General features: G+C 41.8%; 1 protein-coding gene across 5 annotated transcripts in view; it reads right to left on the minus strand.

Annotated features, from left to right (window-relative positions):
- rbm19 (RNA binding motif protein 19) overlaps positions 1-20,397 on the minus strand; it is a 377,192-nt gene that overhangs the window by 297,205 nt on the left and 59,590 nt on the right. For all 5 annotated transcript variants that reach the window (XM_038790721.1, XM_038790712.1, XM_038790730.1 and 2 more), the window contains exons 12-16: positions 12,003-12,124; positions 8,644-8,740; positions 4,398-4,508; positions 2,047-2,247; positions 445-544 (exon numbers count right to left, since the gene is read on the minus strand). In XM_038790721.1, the coding sequence (XP_038646649.1) occupies positions 445-544; positions 2,047-2,247; positions 4,398-4,508; positions 8,644-8,740; positions 12,003-12,124 (631 nt within the window). The remainder of the gene's footprint in view (positions 1-444; positions 545-2,046; positions 2,248-4,397; positions 4,509-8,643; positions 8,741-12,002; positions 12,125-20,397) is intronic.

Here is a 20,397-nt window from a genome sequence, read left to right on the forward strand (position 1 = left end):
ATTTTGCAGACAATAACTCATCTAATGACTCCCAAAGCCTGTCCACCTGATACAAGGCACATCAGGAATATGATGGAATACTCTCTACTTGCCTGGATGGGTTCAGTTCTAACAACATTCAAGAAGCTTGACAGCCCCAGTACAAAGCAGTCTGCTTGATTGGCACCCCATCCACCATCTTCAAAATTCATTCCCACCTTCACCGATGCACAGTGGCAACAGCATGTACAATCTACAAGATGCACTGCAGCAACTCACTAAGACTGTTTTGACTGCAGATCCAAAATCCTGAAACTCCTTTCCTAACAGGTGTCTCGGTACCATATGGATTACAGCAGTTCAAGAAGCAGTTCACCACCACCCTCTCAAGAGTAATTAGGGACGGACAGTAAATGCTTGCCTGCCAACAATGCCCATATCTTGTGAAAACACTTAAGAAGTTACCTGTATTATTCGGTTTCTTTTCAGGGTTCTTCATTTCTGGGTTTGAGCTACAGAACACATCCATTGGGGCCCATTCCAGGTAAAGTGGAACATGCTGGAACTAAATATTAACAGGGATTAGAGAGATATTTCACTTTGGTAGCAATGGATAAAACCGGCAAAACCCTGGCAATACAGCTAGAGCTGTGAATACTTATTTATTTCTGTGGTAATAAACAAATGTAAAATGACTCCACTATATTTTAAAGATGTAGAAATGAGGTTCCAATGCCTTGCATTCTTTCCAAATCAAAACGGCAATTCTAAATACATTATAAATGATGCATAGAATTTTGTAATGTTTCAGCGAGCAATTGCAACTGTGAATGGTTTGCACATGGTTCTTTCCTCATCTGGAAAATAAAATGCAGACTTGCAGCCCTTAACCTGTAAAACTTAAAACCTACACATATAAGAATCTACAGTTACAAAGAACAGAATTAGATAGAAGATACAGCACAGAAACAGACCATTCAGGCTAACTAGTCACTGCTGGTTTGTATCCTCCTTACATGTCTCCTCCAATTCCATCCGCCTCATCTCAGCCTTTCAAACTGACCTTTCTATTCCTTTTTCTCTCATGTACTCATTCAGTTTCTTTTAAAAGTATCAAAACAATCTGCCTTTTCTGTAGTTTTAAGTTCCCCATTCAAACCACTCTCAGTAAAAGTAGTTTCTCTTCATTTGCCGACTAGATTTATTGTAATTATTTTGGATTTTTAGCCTATAGTTGGATTCTCCCATAGCAGAAACATTCTCTCTACATCTACGCAAGCCATTTATAATTTTTAAGTTTTGAAATATCTGTGGAGAGAAAAATAGATATAATGTTCCTGGTAGATGTTACTCGCCCCACAGATGATGGAGCACCTGCTGCGTATTCCCAGCATTTCATGTTTGTTTCAGGTTTGTAGCTTCCACAATATTTTGCTGTTTGTACCATTTAAGTTTCTCTCCTTGAGAAATGCCCCATCCTGTTCAGTCTTGTCTATTGGCTGCAATCTGTCAAGCGCCATACTTAGAAACAATAAAGCAAATGCAAAAACGATTTACATGTCTTTTCTGTAATATGAAGACCAGAACTGTGTACAGTATTCTAATTGCTTCTGATCAGGTCCTACAGAAATCTAATACAGCTTCATTAGCTTTGAGGTCAACACCCCTAGGAATAAGTCCCAGTGCTTTGTTAGTCTCCAAAGGAAATTTGGAACTGCAGCTCCATTTAGGTTCACTTCTCTAATCAGGGGCGGGATTCTCCGGCTTCTTTGCCTGTTTCCTGGCAATGGGAGATGGTGCGGCCTTCGCTGGCAGCAGGTTTATCTGCTCCGACCACTGTCAATGGAAATGCTCAATGAAACAACTGAACCCCTCCAGAAAACCCAAGGTCAGAGGTGCACTGCTTGCAGAAGCAGAGGATTCCTCCACCAGTGAACTGCCGGTCTTTGTTGGTTATTTGAATCAATGGTGCCAGAAGGTTAAAAAGCTCTGTCTTGCACCATTGAAGCTTTAAATTCAATGACAAAAATAAATTTGGATTTATGATAGTCCTTTCATGGGATCTACCTTAGAATATGCAAGTTTTGTAAATGCTTGTTTGGCCTCTGTCGGTTCCAGGAATTCCACAATGGCAGTTACACCAGCTGATGGAAGCAAAACCCGTCCAAGGTCTCCATATTTCTTAAATACTTTTTCCAATTCATCCACTTGTGTTCCTGCAGGAATATTCTTCACAAGGATAACTGTTTTACTTCTTTTCCCAGAACCCTAGAAAAGTATGAAACATACATGTAAATATCACGCAAAAGAAAATATTGTATGTAACTTAATTTAAAAATTAGAGCTGTTATTACCACAATTACATGCCGAATTAGTAGTCACAGAAGTTGCCAATTGACTATTCATGTCCATGCAAGTTCTTTGAAAATGTTATCCAATTAGTCACACGATTCCTGCTCTTTCCCTTTAAGTAGCGAAAGAGGCAGCTTTTGATCCATTTGAGTTCACCTTTAGTGCATTTGTTAGTCTCATTTTTCCTTACATAGCTAAATATGCTCCATCCAGCGCTCCATTTTACATTTGGGATGGAGCAGTCCAGCACATTCTCTTCCTTCGATATGTGAGTTGAGAAATTCCCCAATCGTTTCTCCACTACTGTCTATCTCAAGTCTATCTTCATCTGTCAATATACTTGTTGAGATTCATACATGGTAGCACAGTGGTTAGCAGTTTCTTAACAGCGGCAGGGTTCCGGGCTCGATTCCTACTTGGGTCACTGTCTGTGCAGAGTCTGCATGGTCTCCCTAGGTCTGTGTGGGTTTCCTCCAGATGCTCCATTTTCCTCCCACAAGTCCCGAAGACGTGCTTATTAGGTGAATTGGATATTCTGAATTCTCGCTCAGTGTACTCGGACAGGTGCCAGAATGTGGCAACAAGGGGATTTTCACAGTAACGTCATTGCAGTGATAATGTAAGCCTACGTGTGACACTAATAATATTATTGTACAGCTCTACATGCTATAAAATTGACCCCGTCATAAATAGAGCCCTAGCCATTTGCACATTTTCTAAGTTTAATGGAGAAACAAAGCACATCAGATATCCAGCAGGGCAATGGCTATCACGTTCAGATCATTGTTCGGTGCAAATTCACAAATGGGCTAAATGACACCACTTTCATACCTGAAAAGTGCCCAGTCTACCTCACACTGCCCTAGAAAGGCAACGTTTCTCAAAAATGTAAACAACAGATTAAGCAAACCATTTCAGGCAGCTACTATATGGTGGCAAGCTGAGTGGTATTTTCCACTATTAATATGCAGCCGCCAATCCAAAAGATGTTTTACACAATTTTGTAACATCAGGTAATGCCAGGTGCATAGTCTTACGTCCCGATGATTGGTTGATCAAATAAATCAACAAGTTCCAGCTGTTTGTAATAGGTAGAGTGCAGACCATACTCAAATTAAAATGCTGACTCTTAAATTGTGATTTCATGATGGGCAGCATTTGCAGAACAATCCTGAAGGAGCCAATAACTACACAAATTAATTTAAGATAATCAATCAAGCTTGTAATGCAGCTCATTTGCGCTTGCTAGAAGCGGCATAAATTTACACACTGGAACCCATCCTCTGCAAACACTGGAACCCATTCTCTGTAAACAAAGGAATATGTTTAAGGCTTGTGTCTTTTTTGAATTACGCAGCATGGAGAACCTGTAGTTCCATGCTGCATTTGCCATGGCAACACCTCAGCCAGTCAAAGGTACCAATCAATCAGCGCCCCTTTTCTCCTATACAAATTTTGGTGTGTGTGTGCGTTTCTCCTGGCGAATGCAAGAATAAAATAGCTTCAGCAACCTGTCTCAGTAATATTCAAGTTCTGAATGTATTCAAGCTACAATCTTGTATCCTGTATTCCTATTAATAACATACAACATGTTAATTCCTATCTGGACTTTACAAAAATACAAAATTTCATTGTGGCATTATTTTCTAATCTTTATTTTCCTGTTAAAGTTTGATTTCACACTGGGGAGAATCTACCAGGAAAAAAAAAGCACACCAATCAATTGAAATACTTTGTTAAATATTGAATATTAGAAACAAGTAATAAATACAAAATAACCTGAAAGAGTCAACTCAGTCTTTGGATTTATAATCCGCATTTTGTCGACAAAAGATGATTTTTTGAAAAAAGAAAACTGTTAAATAGTTAACTGAAGTACTGGTTGTGATTTCTTGTACTCCGTTTCTGCAGCATGTTCAAGCTGTTGGACAAGAGATTAATTACCGCCTGCTTTATGCTTCAGCAACAGTGAAAAAAATACAATAATGTTACTGTTTAATGCATTAATCAACAAAGTTATTAACACTTGTCTGAAATGTCAGCTGTATTTATTTCAATTGTCTTACCTGACTGAAGGAGTCCAAACTAACTCCATTATCCATCAAGAACTGCCTGGTCTCTTGTACAATCTGAGTCTCACCCAGGGCCATGCGGACTGCAACACTGCTTTGTCCTTCCTTCAAAACATCAAAGCAAGATTAAATTTGGAGACCATGTGTCTGTGAAAGTGGTCAGCGCATTTGTACAAAACAGTTGCCCGAGAGAAGAAAACATCTAGGACATGCAGTGATTAATAAAATGCCGGCAGTTTCTTCACGCTACCCAAATTTAAATACAAGACTATTACCTTAATCTCATCACATACGTAAATTTATATAGCATGCGCTAGCCATCAAATTTGATCAAAATGATCCAGTGCAGCTAATTATTTCAGCTTTATTGAGCAATAATAGCTCCCATTCTTTCCTGTGAATGTCATCACACAAGAACACAGCAGGTGGCAGGTTTTCACCAAAAATGAAATTATTTTTCTAAATCTGCTGCATACCTTGTAAGTTCTGGTACTGCCAACAATGTCCAGATCCCCTGAACGATTACATTAAAAATGTACTTTGTTTAAATGTATGAGTGGCAAGGTGTCCCACAAGGGTCTTTGTTGGGGCCTTAACTATCTACTATATTTGCCAGTGACATAGATAACACAAGTTGAAGCCAATACATCTAAGTTTACCGATGCCACAAACATTGATGGCACAGTTAGTGTAGGCGACAACACAGAATTGCAGAGACATTGATATATTAAGTGAATGAGTAAACTGGCAGCTGAATTTCAACACATACAATAAATATGAATTATCTATTTTGGACCCCTAAAGACTATATGCAAATAATTTTTGAAATGCGAAAACCTACAGATGAGTTCCAAAGAGATGTATAAATCCATGAACACTGATTCACTGAACAAATAGGTTAGCCCTTCAGCAATACCTTAAGCAGTACATACTCTGGGAATTCCCATAGAATCATAACAGCAAAAGAGGAGGCCAGTCAACCCATCAATTCCATGTGGGAGCAATCCAGACGATCCCATTTCTTCTCTTCTGCCCTCATAGTCCAGCAAGCTTATTTTCCTCAAGTAACCATCCAATTTCCTTTTGAAACAGGACTTCCGCTATGCTCAGAGGCAATAATTACTAGGTCTTTACTGCTTGCTGTGTAAAAAAATTCTCTCTCACAGCAGCCCTACATCTCTTCATCAAACCTGTCATAATCTTGTATACATCTATAAAATCTTCTCTCAATCTCCTTTGCTCCAAGGAGAACAATCAGCTAATCCAACCTAAATTGGCAGCTAAATCTGCATCCCTGAAACTATTCTCCAAAATCTCCTAATAATAATAATCTTCATTGTCACAAGTAGACTTACATTAACACTGCAATGAAGTTACTTTAAAATCCCCTGGTAGCCAAACTTGGGTGCCTGTTCTAGTACACTGAGGGAGAATTCAGAATATCCAATTCACCTAACAGCATGTCTTTCGGGACTTGTGGGAGGAAACCTGAGCACCAGGAATCGAACCTGGGACCCTGGCGCTGTGAAGTAACAGTGCTAGCCACTGTGCCATCTCTCTCTGTATTTTCTTAACAACATTCAGATCCTTCCTATAATGCTACCAGTAAAAACTAAATCATGAGGAGAACTATATGCTCGACTAAATAAATACCCTGTAAATAGTACAAAAATCATTAATGTGAAAAAATGGTATCCATCTGGAACATGGATTTTGAATCCTGAGCAATTGTACCCCATTTTTTGCTTTTTGATACATCTTTGTTTAGCCAGATTCCACTGGTTAGAACAAATCTTACATATGCCTTATGATCTGTTTAGCACAGGGCTAAATCGCTGGCTTTGAAAGCAGACCAAGCAGGCCAGCAGCACGGTTCGATTCCCGTAACAGCCTCCCCGAACAGGCGCCGGAATGTGGAGACTAGGGGCTTTTCACAGTAACTTCATTTGAAGCCTACTCGTGACAATAAACGATTTTCATTTTTCATTTCATTCATTTCAAAGACCCCCCCCCCCCAACCCGGCTTACTCACTCTTCCAACTTCTCCCATCGGGCAGGAGATACAAAAGTCTGAGAACTCACACGAATAGATTCAAAAACAGCTTCTTCCCTGCTGTTGCCAGATTCCTAAACAACCTTCTTATGGATTGAACTGACTGATATTACACTCCTGTATGCTTCACCTGATATCTGTGTCTATTTATACTGTATACCATGTGCTGCCCTATTATGTTGGGTTTTTTTTGTACTAAATGATTTGTTAGAGTTGCACGCAGAAAAATACTTTTCACGTGACCATAAACAAATCCAATCCAATGTTACATCCCTATCTCCATGCAAGTCAGCAATTTTTTTTTTTTATATAGTTCAGTTTAAACGCCAGCAAAGGTTAAACTGACCAAATGGTAAACCTTGTTTGTGTTTTTGGGTTTCAGACCTCATGATATCTTGGAAGACCAACACGACAGTATCTATGACTAAGCACAGTGAGCCATGCAGAACTTTGTCAAACGTTTGTTCAATGAAGATGTTTATGGCACTGTCACAGAACAACTGTAGCATTGATACATAGTGCAAATCCAGAGTCAAGATCCAAGCAATTTACGAAAGAATTAGCTTGGGCTTTAACTCGGAATTACAAAACCATTTCTGTATCAGATAAACTTGTCGGTCTGTGCCCTTGGGCAAGACAATTTGATTTCAACTTGAGACACCATACAATTCCAGAAGCAGATCATTGAACTGTTTGGCAAAATAAGTAGAGTTCAAAACCTTCTCTTGCGAGACAATATTGGATTGGATTTGATTTATTATCACGTGTACAGAGGTACAGTGAAAAGTATTGTTCTGCGTACAGTCCAGACAGAAACTATTTTCAACAATAAAGACAGAAAATGTTGGAAAATCTCAGCAGGTCGGACATAGAATCATAGAATTTACAGTGCAGAAAGAGAGAATAGAGCTAGCGTTGAGTCTTGATGACTCTTCCTCTGATACTCACTCTGACGAAGAGTCATGCAGACTTAGAAATGTTAACTCGGTTTCTCGCTCTATATATGCTGCCAGACCTGCTGAGATTTTACAGCATTTTCTGTCTTTGTTTCAGATTCCAGCATCCGCAGTAATTTGCCTTTATCTTAATGAATTATTCTCCCCTGCAACTGCTGTTTTGCATGCTTCAAAGGGAGCAACAGATTGGCACACTATTAAGGATGGCTATAGGAGTTGTGTATATGTCTGTATGTGGGTGATGGGGGTGTGAAACAGAGATAAATCAAAGTGGGAGAAAAAAAACCTGTCAGGATAGGACCACAGAATTCCTAAAGTGCAGGAGGCCATAATTCGGCTCATCGAGTTCACACCAACCCTCAGAAAAATCCTACATACGCCCACCTCCCTGCACCACCCCCGAAACTGCATCCAACCCACACATCTTTTGGACACTAGGGGGCAATTTTTACCATGGTAATCCACCTAAGCTGCCTATCTTTGGACTATGGAAGGAAACCGGGGCACCCGGAGGAAATCCACGCAGACGCAGAGAGGATGTACAAACTCCGTACAGGTAGGCACCCAAGGCCAGAATTGAACCCAGGTCTCTGACGCTGTGAGGCAGCAGTGCTAACTACTGTGCCACCATGCCACCCAGTCCTGTTCTCTTCCTATCAAAATAGAAGAATTTCAGAGCACAAAAGAGGATATTAACAGCAAAACAAATAAAAGATAAGAAAATCATCTTTTTGTTCAAGTTTTTAAAAAAGCACAAATGGAAGCTGAAAAATATTTTACTTCATTCATATGCTCAAACAAATTGGTGCTTTTGAAACATCAGAGGGTCCATCATAATAAGGCATGCTCTTGCACACCACCTCGCAGATCATTTGTTTATCCTATTTCAGTTGGGAGTGGGTGATCCGGTTTCTTCCCACAGTCCAAAGATGTGCAAGTTAGGTGGATTGGCCATGCTAAATTGCCCTCAGTGTCCAAAAAAATGGGTGGGGTTGCCGGGTTATGGGGATAGGTTGGAAGTGTGGGCTTAAGTGGGGTGCTCTTTCCAAGGGCCGGTACAGACTCGATGGGCTGAATGGCCTGCTTCTGCACTGTAAATTCTAGAAATTCTATGATGCACTGTGCTGCAAAAAGTGCTAGTGTATTGCATTCCCATTTTACAATACATTTATGAGTGATGGAACCATGTGACCTACACAAAATTGCTTGTGCCATTCAAATTAAAACTTACGTGATTAAGCACTTGGCTTTTTGTAGCATTATATTTTGCTGCTATTGCTTCAGCAACAGCATTAGTTCCCATAAATAAGCTGTTCCAGTTGTGCGAGCTGAAATGTACAAGGAAAACAATCATAGTATATAAAGATAAATAAATTTCACAAATTTAAAAATCCTGTTTCTTCCCAAAAAATTATTTTGGTGTAACTCGAAATAAAACAATATAAACAACAGATTTCAAAGTTAGCAGTTAAAAAATATAAATGAGATCATTTGAATTAAATGACTTTCAAGAAAGAGTCGACAAAAAATAAACTAATTGCTGTACAACTTAACTGATCAGAACATCACTGATAGTGTGGCATCTGTTTGATGTTATTCATTTAAAATGTACCTTCCTTCAACCTACAGTCAGGTGATTGTGGAAATCAAAAGTAATCAAGAGATAGAAAAGTAGACCTACAAATACTGCATCAGCAAGTACTCTTAAATTAAACCAAATAGACTGGGCTACATTTTGAAATTCGAGATTACTGACACCAAAAAAAAAGCCTTCAATTAATCTCTTGAAGTAAAGAACATTTTAGCCCAGGCAATGTAGTTTTCTAACGCCAACCAAAAAAATCTCAACTCAATTGGGTAAATGTGAATGAATTCTCAGCATGACCCCTCCCACCCGCTACATCACCACTTGGGAGGGAGCACCGAGGGTGGCAAGGGCACAAAATGTACTCTGGGTAGAAAACTTCAATGTCCAGCGTGACTTGGTAGCACCACTGTAGGCCGGACTGGCCTAAAGGACATAGCTACTACAATGGGTTTGTTGTTGATGTTGAGGGAACCAAGAGAGAAAAATATTTTTGACCTCATCTTCATCGATCTGCCTACCACAAATGCATCTTTGCATGACAGTATTGGGTAGTGGTGACCATCGAACAGTCCTCATGGAGATAAAGGCCAGTATTCACATTAAGGATACCCTCCAGCGTGCTGTGAGGCACTACCACGCTAAATGGGATAAATTGCAAACAAATCTAGCAACCCAAGCCTGGGCAACTATGAGGCGCTGTGGGTTGTCAGAAGCAATAGAATTGACAGGGTACATGAGAGAATTTTTCCTCTTATAGGAGAATCTAAGATCATAGGGCATAATCTCAAGAGTAAGGAGTCGTCTATTTAAAACAGAGAGCAAGAATTTCTTCTCTCAGAGGGTAGTGAATCTGTGAATTCTTTACCACAGAGAGCTGTAGAGGCTGAGTCACTAAATAAGTTTCAGGCTGAAATAGACACATATTTAATCAGTACGGGAATCAAGGGTTATGGGAATAAGGTGGGAAAGTGGAATTGAGGGTTATTTAAAATAAACCATCATCTCATTGAATGTCAGAGCAGACTCGATAGGCCGAGTGTCTCACTTCTGCTCCTACATCTTATGGTCTAATCTTTAACCTCATGGCTCAGCATACACTGACTCTACCATTACCACTGACTCTACCATTACCAAAGTACGCAATTAATCCTGGTTCAATGAAGAGTGGAGGAGGGCATGCCAGGAGCAGCACTAGCCATACCGATAATTGGGATGGCAACTTAGTGAAGCTACAACACATGGCTACTTGCATGCCAAGCAGCATTTGATAGAAAGAGCTAAATAAACCCACAACCAACGGATCAGATCCCAGTTCTGCAGTGCTGCATCGTAAAACTGGAAGAGGAGGCTCCACAAATATCCCCACCATCAATGGAGGAGCCCAGCACATCAGTGCAAAAGATATGGCTGAGAAGTACCAAGTAGATGATCTATCTTTGCCTCCTCTAAAGATCCCCAAAATCACAGATGCCAGTCTTCAGCCATTTTGATTCACTCCATTCGAGATCAAGAAACAGATTAAGGCACTGGATGCTGGAAAAACTATGGATCCAGACAATATTCAGTACTGAAGACTTGTGCTCCAAAACATGCCTCACGCCGAGCCAAGCTGTTGCAGTACAGCTACAACACAGGCATCTACCCGGCAATGTGGAAAATTGCCCAGGTTATGTTCTGTACACAAAAAGCAAGACAAAACAAACCTAGCCAAATACCTCATCAGCCTCCTCTCAATATCAGTGAAGTGAAAGAAGGAGACCATCGACAATGCTATCAAACAATAACTTGCCCACTGATGCTCAACTTGGGTTCTGCCAGAATCACTCAGCTCCTGGCTTTGGTCCAAACATGAACAAAATAGCTGAACTCCAGAACTGACAGAGAGTGACTGCACTTGAAATCAAGGCAGCAATTGACAGAGTATGGCAAAAGTGGAGTCATTGGGAATCCGGGGAGGGAAACTCTCTACTGATTGGTGTCATACCTAGCACAAAGGAAAACACCCTGGGGTTTACCACTGACTGGAAACAAACCATATAAATACTGTGGCACCAAAAGCAGGTCAGGGGCTAGGAATCCTTCTGATTCCGCAAAGCCTGTCCACAAGGTTAAGTCAGCCGTGTGATGGCATACTCTCCCACTTACCTGATGAGTGCAGCTCCAACAACCCAAGCAACTCAACACCATCATCCTGCCTGATTGGCACCTGATTCACAAACATTCACACCCTCCACCACCGAAGAACAATGGTAGCAGTATGTACCATCCACAAGGTGCAATGCAGGAACTCACCAAGCCCCTTTAGACAGAACCTTCCAAACCTACAATCTACCATCTAGGACAAGGGAAGCAGACATATAGGAACACCACTAGATCCAAGCCATCACCATCTGCTGAGTCAAAATCCTTGAACTGCCTCCCAACAGCACTGTGGCTGTACCTACACCATATAGACTGCATTTTGGTGCCAGTTTGCCACAATCAATGCACGTAGCCATATGTTCACTGTCAATTAGTCAGGCACATTGCATTTGGAATCTTGGGACCATTTAAAAAGTATCTCACATATGCATATAAAACAGAATAATCTGAAATTTGCAATAAAAGTTACAAAATTCAACATTTTGTTGCTCAATTGTAAAAGAAAACAACAATGAAGGAAGAATCTCTTTTTTTGGTGAAGCAATTTAGATGAAACTATAGGATGCAAAGCGTTTAGGACCAAAGACATAAGCTATCAACTGAGTAACTACCATCATGTGAAACTGTAATTTCTTTTTTAAAAAAATATAAATTTAGAGTACCCAATTCATTTTTTCCAATTAAGGGGCAATTTAGCGTGGCCAATCCACCTACCTTGCACATCTTTGGGTTGTGGGGAGAAACCCAGTGACCCAGAACCGGGATCGAACCTGGGACTTCCGCGCCATGAGACAGCAGTGCTAACCACTGCGCCACTGTGCTGTCCTTGAATCTGTAATTTCAATGCATTAATCTCCAACCTGTTACTGCTGGCTTTATCTTTTGCTGCTTTGCTTTTCTTGTATGTAGAGGAACCTAATGCATCAACGTCTTCATCTTTTTCCTTTTTTATTGTAGATGGCAAAATGTGCATCATCCTGCCCTGTTTAGATAGAAAATCAGATTTTTATCATATCAATTTTATTTCAATTTCAAGCTGTTTCATATTTATCTAATATGTACAATTTGTTCAGCAGTTAAAGAGCTTTAAAATGCCGCACGACAACTCTGTGACACAACACACTGGTTTACCAACATAATCATAGAATTTCTTTTTTAAGTAATGAAGCAATCAAAAACCTACAAGTAGCTTTAAAATAAACTGTACTAAAACATGTTAAAATGAGCATTTCCATAAATAATTTCCTGAAGTATAAGCCTTTTATTTGAGTTTGACGTTAAGGTTGAGATTTTTGGGCCAGCATCATATTTTTTTAAAAATAAATCATGATTCTGCTCATAATCAATTTAAGACACGCAAATACATGTTTGTGCAACCTCACATCCTTGAACATTAATAGAGTGAATAAAGGCAACAATTTCTGAGATTCTTTTTCCCTTGAAATAACAAGTGGTGTTTTAAAAGTTCAATAGGCTGCTCACTGAAATGAGATGGAATATTGAAAAAGATTTGAAACCCTATATGAAATGAATCACTACTAGTTAGTCAAGACCAACTCGAAGTAACAATCCAATTGTACCACCCTCTCCAGTAGATTTACTGATGAAGGATATTTGAGTGAATATGTTTTTCCAAATAAAATGTGCACTAAACCAGGTTGTTTAATTTATGCTCCACTAACATCAATTGGCATATTGAACAGACATAGTGGGTAGTCTACGGCTCATGTCAATTAGAAAGGCTCAAAACATGCTCATCAGTTCTGATAAATCACTATCTTCTGTGGGGTAGGAATAGGAAAAATAAACAAATTCAACCAAGTTAACCCTCTGAGCCAGGCCTCTCTGCAATGCACAATAAGAATTGATCACTTCATTTTGCAATAGAAATGTGGGATAGACCAGTCACCCAGTTCAGAAATTCCTTTTCACTCAATTCCAGTCAATGCTTTGTGATCCTGACTACAGAAGCAGCAGAAAACTTGAGATTGTTTTCCCTTGGAAGTTTCACTTTCTAACTGATCAAAATCCAGCTTCACTTTGTGCAAGCGACCCAAATCTCTCTGGATTTAGGTAAAAGGGCATGTCATGCAAGGAGAAAATATGCAATCCAAAATCAAGTGAGCACAAATGCTCTCAATAGTTCATTTTGATTTTCTGAAATCTGACACATTTCTGCCAATTGAACAAAAGCTATAACGTTTAGCTTATAAAAAGTCTTTTTTTTTTAAAAACGTATTTTTATTCAGCAAATTTTCAACAATTTTACAATATAAAATAACCCCAAACAAAGCATCCCAGCCCCTCTCCCCCAACAGTCAAAACGAATGCCTCAACTTTGTGTGTGAGGCTGGGACTGATACAGCTGAAGGTAGTGTACCTCACAAGATTGTTGAGCAGCCGGCTGTTCAAGGGAGTTGAGGATGTCTGTGAGCAATGTGGGTGGGGCCTCGCGAATTATGTATGTATGTTTGGTCCCGCCCGAAACAGGAAAGGTTTTGGAGGACAGTGTTCAAGTACCATAAAAATGCATGATTAATAAACCCCAATAATTGTAGAACCCATCACTCGACCCCTTCAGCGCAAACTTCATCTTCTCCAGGTCAAAACCTCCAGCAGGCCCCCGTCGCCATGCAAGGCACAGGGTGGAGACGCTGACCACCCCAACAAGATCCGCCTGCGACCAATCAACGAGGCGAAGGCTAAAACATCTGCCCCCACACCCGCCTGCAGCTCCGGCCGGTCCGACATCCTGAGTATGGCTTAGAGGGGACCGGGCTCCAGATTCACATGTAAGAGCCCCAAGATGGTACTTGAACACTGTCCTCCAAAACCTTTCCTGTTTCGGGCAGGACCAAACATATGTACATGATTCGCGAGGCCCAACCCACATCGCTCACAGACATCCTCAATCCCCTCGAACAGCCGGCTGCTCAACAATCTTGGACGGTACACTACCTTCAACTGTATCAGTCCCAGCCTCGCACACAAAGTTGCGGCATTCACCCTCCGCAACACCTCACACCACAAGGTGCTCCGCCCATCTCCCCCCCCCCCCCCCCCAAGGAAATGCCTTCCTCCTCCAAAATCCTCCCCTAAACCGCTGAGACAACACCCTCCACTGGCACCATCGCCTCCAACAATGAGGAGGAGGCAGGCGCATTCGGGAAGATCGGAAAGATCTCCCTCGCAAAATCCTGCACATACCTAAAACTTTCATCCCGCACCAACCCAAACCTTTTGGCCAACTCCTCAAAACTCACAAATCACCCTCCCAGGAATAGATCTTTCACTTCCCATCCCAGAAACCCCGCATTCATTCCCCCGTCTCAAACGCATGATGGGCATCCCCCCCCCGGACCCGGCCCAGTCACCAGCCTAAAGTGCTGTCTAAACTGCCACCAAACTTCAACGTGGCCATCATCACCAGACTCACCGAACACTTCCCTGGGGCCATTGGGAGCAGCGCCGTTGCCAGAGCCTGCAATCCTGACCCCCTGCAAGAGCCCACCTCCATCCTCACCCACAGTGCCCCCCCACCACCTGCTCCAAACCCACACCTTCTCTCTGCATTTGCCACCCAATAATAATACAACAATATGGGAGGCCAAACCCCCCCCACCCGCCATCCCCTCTGCAGTATCACCCTTCTAATCCTGACCACCTTCCCCATCCAAACAAACTAGGAGATCAACCTGCCCACCCCCTGGAAAAATAGACAAAAAGACCAGCAAACATTGAAATAAAAACAGGAAGCGCAGCAAAACATTTATCTTAACTGCCTGCACACATCCCACCAACAACAGAGGGAGATTGTCCCACCTCAGCAAATCTGCCTTCACCCTCCCCACAAAACTAGTTAAACGTCCGATGCCCAGTCCCGGGCCACCTGCACCCCCAACTATATAAAATGGGACACGCCAGGCGGAATGGCAGCCACCCCCACCACCCCGAAGGGGAGACCACAAAATACTCACTTTTCCCGAAATTCAGTTTGTATCCTGAAAAAGTTCAAAATCTCTGGAGAAATCCCATTATACTCCCCACCCAAGTGCTCAGATCCCAAACATACAGCAACAAATCATCTGCATATAAGGACACCCACCCTATGTTCCACCGCTCCCCATGCCTTCCGCCCCCATTATTCCCTTCCACAACAACCTGAGCTCCTCAGCGCAATAGCCAAGGGCTCCATAGCCATTGCAAACAGAAGGGGGGGGGGGGGACATGGGGCATCCCTGCCTCGTACCCTGATGTTATACAAAATACCAAGATCACACCGTTTGTGCGCATGCTCACCATCGGCTCCTTATACAGCAGCAGCACCCACATCATGAACTGCGGCCCAAACCTGAATTTTTCCTGCGCTGCCATCAAATAACATCACTCTACACAATCAAACACCATCTCCATATCTAACGCCACCACCACCTTTGTCTCCCTCACCTTTGCTGGAGAAAGCACCACGTTCACCAACCTCTCACATTCAAGGACTACTGTCTTCTCTTCAAGGACCCAATCTGGTCCTCCCCAATCACCTTTGGGAGACACCCTTCCAACCTTAATGTCAGCACCCTTGCCAATATCTTGGCATGGACATTCAGCAGAAATATGGGGCTATACGACCCACACTCCACCGGATTCCTCCATAGCTTGCGGCAGGCACCCCTACCATCACGTCCTCAAACATTCCCACCATCAAGGGTGCCAGTTTGTCTTTAGATCTTTTATAAAATTCGACCAGAAACCCATCTGGCCCAGCTGCCTTCCCTGCCTGCATCCTCCCAATCGCCACCTTCACCATCTACTCCTCCAACCCTGCCCTCTCCGTCTCTTCCAACCTCACGCACTCCAGCCCACTGAGAAGTTCCCTCATCTCCCACTCTTTCTCCGGCGGCTCCGACCAAGACAGGTCCCTATAAAACTCCTCGAACACTTTATTTATCCGGAGCCACCATCACCACCACTCCCCCCATCTTAGCAACCAAACTACCTCCCTCGCCACAGCTGTTAAGTAATAGGTTAAGAGACAGTCCAATTAGTTGTCTCATTTATGTCAAGTATCCAATAATTAACATTTATATGTAAAGGGGCTTCAGGTGGCCTTTATGTCAGGTGATGTGATGTTAGAGTTTTGTGCAAAGTCTGTTGAAGGAAATTAAAGGTGTTTTGTGGAAAAGCAGCAGAACCATTGACTCTTTATACTACAGCAGCTAAACGTCGAACAAATGGTAGCAGAGGACGGTTGCTGTGCAAATCTGAAGGGTTGAAAGATACAACTTTTCCAGACCAAATCAAGGAGTGGGAAGAAAAAAAAGACCCAGATATATGGCTGAACCTAGGATAAAGATGGCCGGATATGACTACCCTCCCTTATTTTCTGAAAGGGGATTGTACGATCAATGGAGAAGTGCAGTAGTTATGTGGTCTTGGGAAAGAGAAAACAAGGTATGGCATTGGCTCTTTCTTTACCTTATGACAGTAAAATCCGAAGCAAAGTGTTTTCTGAGCTGGACCTGGAAGAGTTAGACTCAGAAGAAGGTCTGGAGACTCTATTATGTTATATGGATAAGATTTATAAAAAGGATGACTTGTTAAGTGCGTATAAAGCATGGTCGGATTTTGATAGGTTCCGGAAAATAGAAGATTTCTCCATGGAAGACTGTATAATGGAATTTGGCAGACTTTATAAAAGGCTGCAGAAACACAACCTGGAATTTCCACAGTCTGTGTTGGCCTTTAAATTACTTGACTGTGCTAAAGTGAGCACCATGGATAGGATCCTGGATTTGACAGGAGTTCAGTTTGCAGATAAGGATACCTTAATCAATCAGATGACAGAAGCTTTAAAAAGGTTTCTGGGGAAACATTTGATTCCGATGGCTCTGATGACCCAAATAGGTCAGTCTGCAATAAAGCAGAATATGGAAGATACACTAACAGGATGGTGAAATCGCACGGCTACAAACAGGTTCCAAGACTATAGACGGAGTTCGGGACCCAGAAATTAAGAAGACAGAAACCCAGTTAGAACCTACAATAGGAAGATGAACCCCAGAAATGCCCGGGGTATGATAAATCGATATTTTCGATGTGACTCAATACCATTATGCTTTCAACTGTCCAACATGTTATAATAGTGTTTGAAGCGACACATGACACAGAAGAGGACAAAGATAGTGACCAGAAAGAAGGCGTTGTCCTATTAACAAGCAGTTTTACGCTGGCAATGAGGGTGTTGGTTGCAGAATCCTTCAATTGTGCTGTATTGGACAGTGGCTGCACATCTACTGTGTGTGGAATTGACTGGTTAAAATGTTACCTGGACTCCCTGAATGAGAAAATCGTAACAAGGCTAAGGAATTTGAAAGTTCCACAAGTTTCAGGTTTGGGGCTAATAATACTCTGAAGTCGCTGAAAAGAGTGGTAATCCCTTGCAATATTGCCAGAGTAAATCATTTCAGTAGCACGGATGTTGTATCAAGTGAGATACCTTTGCTTCTGAGCAGACCATCGATGAAGAAAGCACACATGAAACTGGATAGGGAGCAGGATCAGGCAAGTTTTTGGAAAGACGGTGGACTTACAATTTACACAGTCAGGACACTATTGTATTCCATTACTGACAAATAATATTTCAAGTACAGTTGTTAAGGATGTGTTAATAGCAGTTGAAAATGGGACTTTAGCTGATAAAAAGCTTGTTGTATTAAAACTGCAGAGGCAATTTGCGCATCCGTCTCCTTGGAGGCTGAAAAATCTATTAAAGGATGCAGGGGTAAGGGATGAAGACTGTACTAAACTGATAGAACAGGTTAGTGAGTGCTGTGAAGTTTGCAGGAAGTACAGAAGGACACCAGCACGACCGATAGATAGTAACTAGAGATTTTAACGACATTGTGGCCATGGACCTTAAGATCTGGGATAAAGCCAATAGTATATTTATTTTGCATTTTGTAGCTTTAGCAACCAGATTTAGTCAATCAACGATTGTACGAAGTAAAGAAAAGAGTATTTCTTTTCAAATCGTGGAAAATGGATAGGGACAGGAATGGGCCCACCGGCAAAATTCCTTACAGACAATGGGGGAGAATTTGCTAATGATGACTTTAGGGATGTGTGTGAAAACGTGAATATCACCGTTATGAATACGGCTGCGGAAAGCCCATTTAGTAATGGTGTGTGTGTGAAAGAAACCATGCGGTAATAGATGATATGCTCCGGAAAACTTGACAGATAGACCAAACTGCAAGCTAAATTCAGCTTTAACATGAGCAGTACATGCAAAGAATTCATTGCAGATGGTTGGGGGCTATAGTCCCTATCATTTCGTGTTTGGTAGAAATCCTAAAATTCCATCTATTTTAGATGACCAGCCTCCACAGATGGATTTGCACGGAAAAGGTTCTTCCAGACGGAACTTATAAGGCAAAGGCCAGGTTTGTGGCAAGGGGATTTGAAGAAAGCTTAGAAGATCAGGATTTAAGGGTAGACTCACCTACGGCAGGAAAGGTTATTTTAAAGATCTTCTTGGCTCTATTAGCCAAAGGCATGGGAATGCAAATCTAAAGATATAAAAGCTGCCTTTTTGCAGGGGCATCAGCTCCAGAGAGGCATTTTTCTCCATCCTCCTAAAGAGGCAGCTAACACAGGGGTACTCTGGAAGTTGAACAAATGTGTATATGGATTAAATGATGTGTCTAGAGTCTGGTATTTTTCGGTAAGGTCAATTTTGTTAAAGTTGGGCTGTTGCCAGTTGAAAGCAGACCCGGCAATGTTTTACTGGCACTATAAAGGAAATCTTTCTGGTATCTTTATGATGCATGTCGATGACTTTTTTGTGGGGTAGAATATAGAACATAGAACCTACAGTGCAGAAGGAGGCCATTCGGCCCATCGAGTCTGCAGCGACCCACTTAAGTCCTCACTTCCACCCTGTAACCCAATAACCCCTCCTAACCTTTTTGGTCACTAAGGGCAATTATCATGGCCAATCCACCTAACCTGCATGTCTTTGGACTGTGGGAGGAAACCGGAACACCCGGAGGAAACCCACGCAGACACGGGGTGAACGTGCAGACTCCGCACAGACAGTGACCCAGCGGGGAATTGAACCTGGGACCCTGGCGCTGTGAAGCTGGGACTAGTGATTTCAAAGCTATTGTAATCTCTGGTTTGAGGAAAGAATACAGGGTTGGAAGTCAGGCTTCCGGTGCATTTAAATATATTGGACTGGAAATCGGACAGACTAATCGGGCAACTTTACGTCAGCAATCCTATTTGGAAAGCATCAACCCAATAGCAATTAGTCGAGGCCGGGTTTCACAATGATTTCAAAGATGGAAAAATAGCAACTGCGAAGTTTAATTGGGCAACTGAATTGGTAGAATAGACAGACTAGACCGGATGTTAGTTTTGATATCTTAAGAGTGGAGTACAAAAATGAATGATCCCAAAGTGGAAGACATAATAAGAGCAAAATTGGAGTGAATTTGGGGTATACACGAAGTACCGGATAGGGGACAAAGAGCTCTATCCCACAGATGGATTTGCATGGAAAAGGTTCTTCCTAATGGAACTTATAATGTTGGCCAAACTAAAAATGCAGGTGTGTTTTGAGGTTCCTGGTTTTAGGTGACCTTAGGCACTTGAAACTCAGTTTATAGCGTTGCGTCCTATGCAAATTGATATCATGGGGTTTCAAGCGCAGGGAGTTTTATAATTTTCCCTTTGGGGAACAATGGTAAATGTGTGGGAAACAATAAAAATAAGGAGTGGTCAAAAGCACTTTGGCTGCTGAGACGTTAAGGCTTGTAGGGGTGATGGATATGACCTTTTATATATCTCAGATATTGACAAAAAAGAGGGGCTAGTTCAGAGACTTTTGGATATTGTTAATGAAGGAAGGACGCCTGTTTCTGTGACTTGTTGTTTTCTCCAAGAAAGGGAAGACTGTTAAGTAATGGGTTAAGAGACATTCCAATTAGTTGTCTCATTTATGTTAAGTATCCAATAATTGACACTTATGTAAAGGGGCTATAGGTGGTCTTTTTGCAGAGTCTGTTGAAGTAAATTTAAAGGCGTTTGTAATAAGGAGCGGTACCTTTGACTCTTTATACAACAGCAGCTAAACGTCTAACACAGCCTCCCTCCGGAGCCGGCTTCCCAATATACGTCCTGCCTTCTCCCCATACTCATTGACAGCTCCCTTCACTTTTTTCAGTTAATGATCCCCTCTGCCCACCTTTCACACCT

Source organism: Scyliorhinus canicula, chromosome 1 (assembly GCF_902713615.1).
Source record: "Scyliorhinus canicula chromosome 1, sScyCan1.1, whole genome shotgun sequence".
Taxonomy (NCBI): domain Eukaryota; kingdom Metazoa; phylum Chordata; class Chondrichthyes; order Carcharhiniformes; family Scyliorhinidae; genus Scyliorhinus; species Scyliorhinus canicula.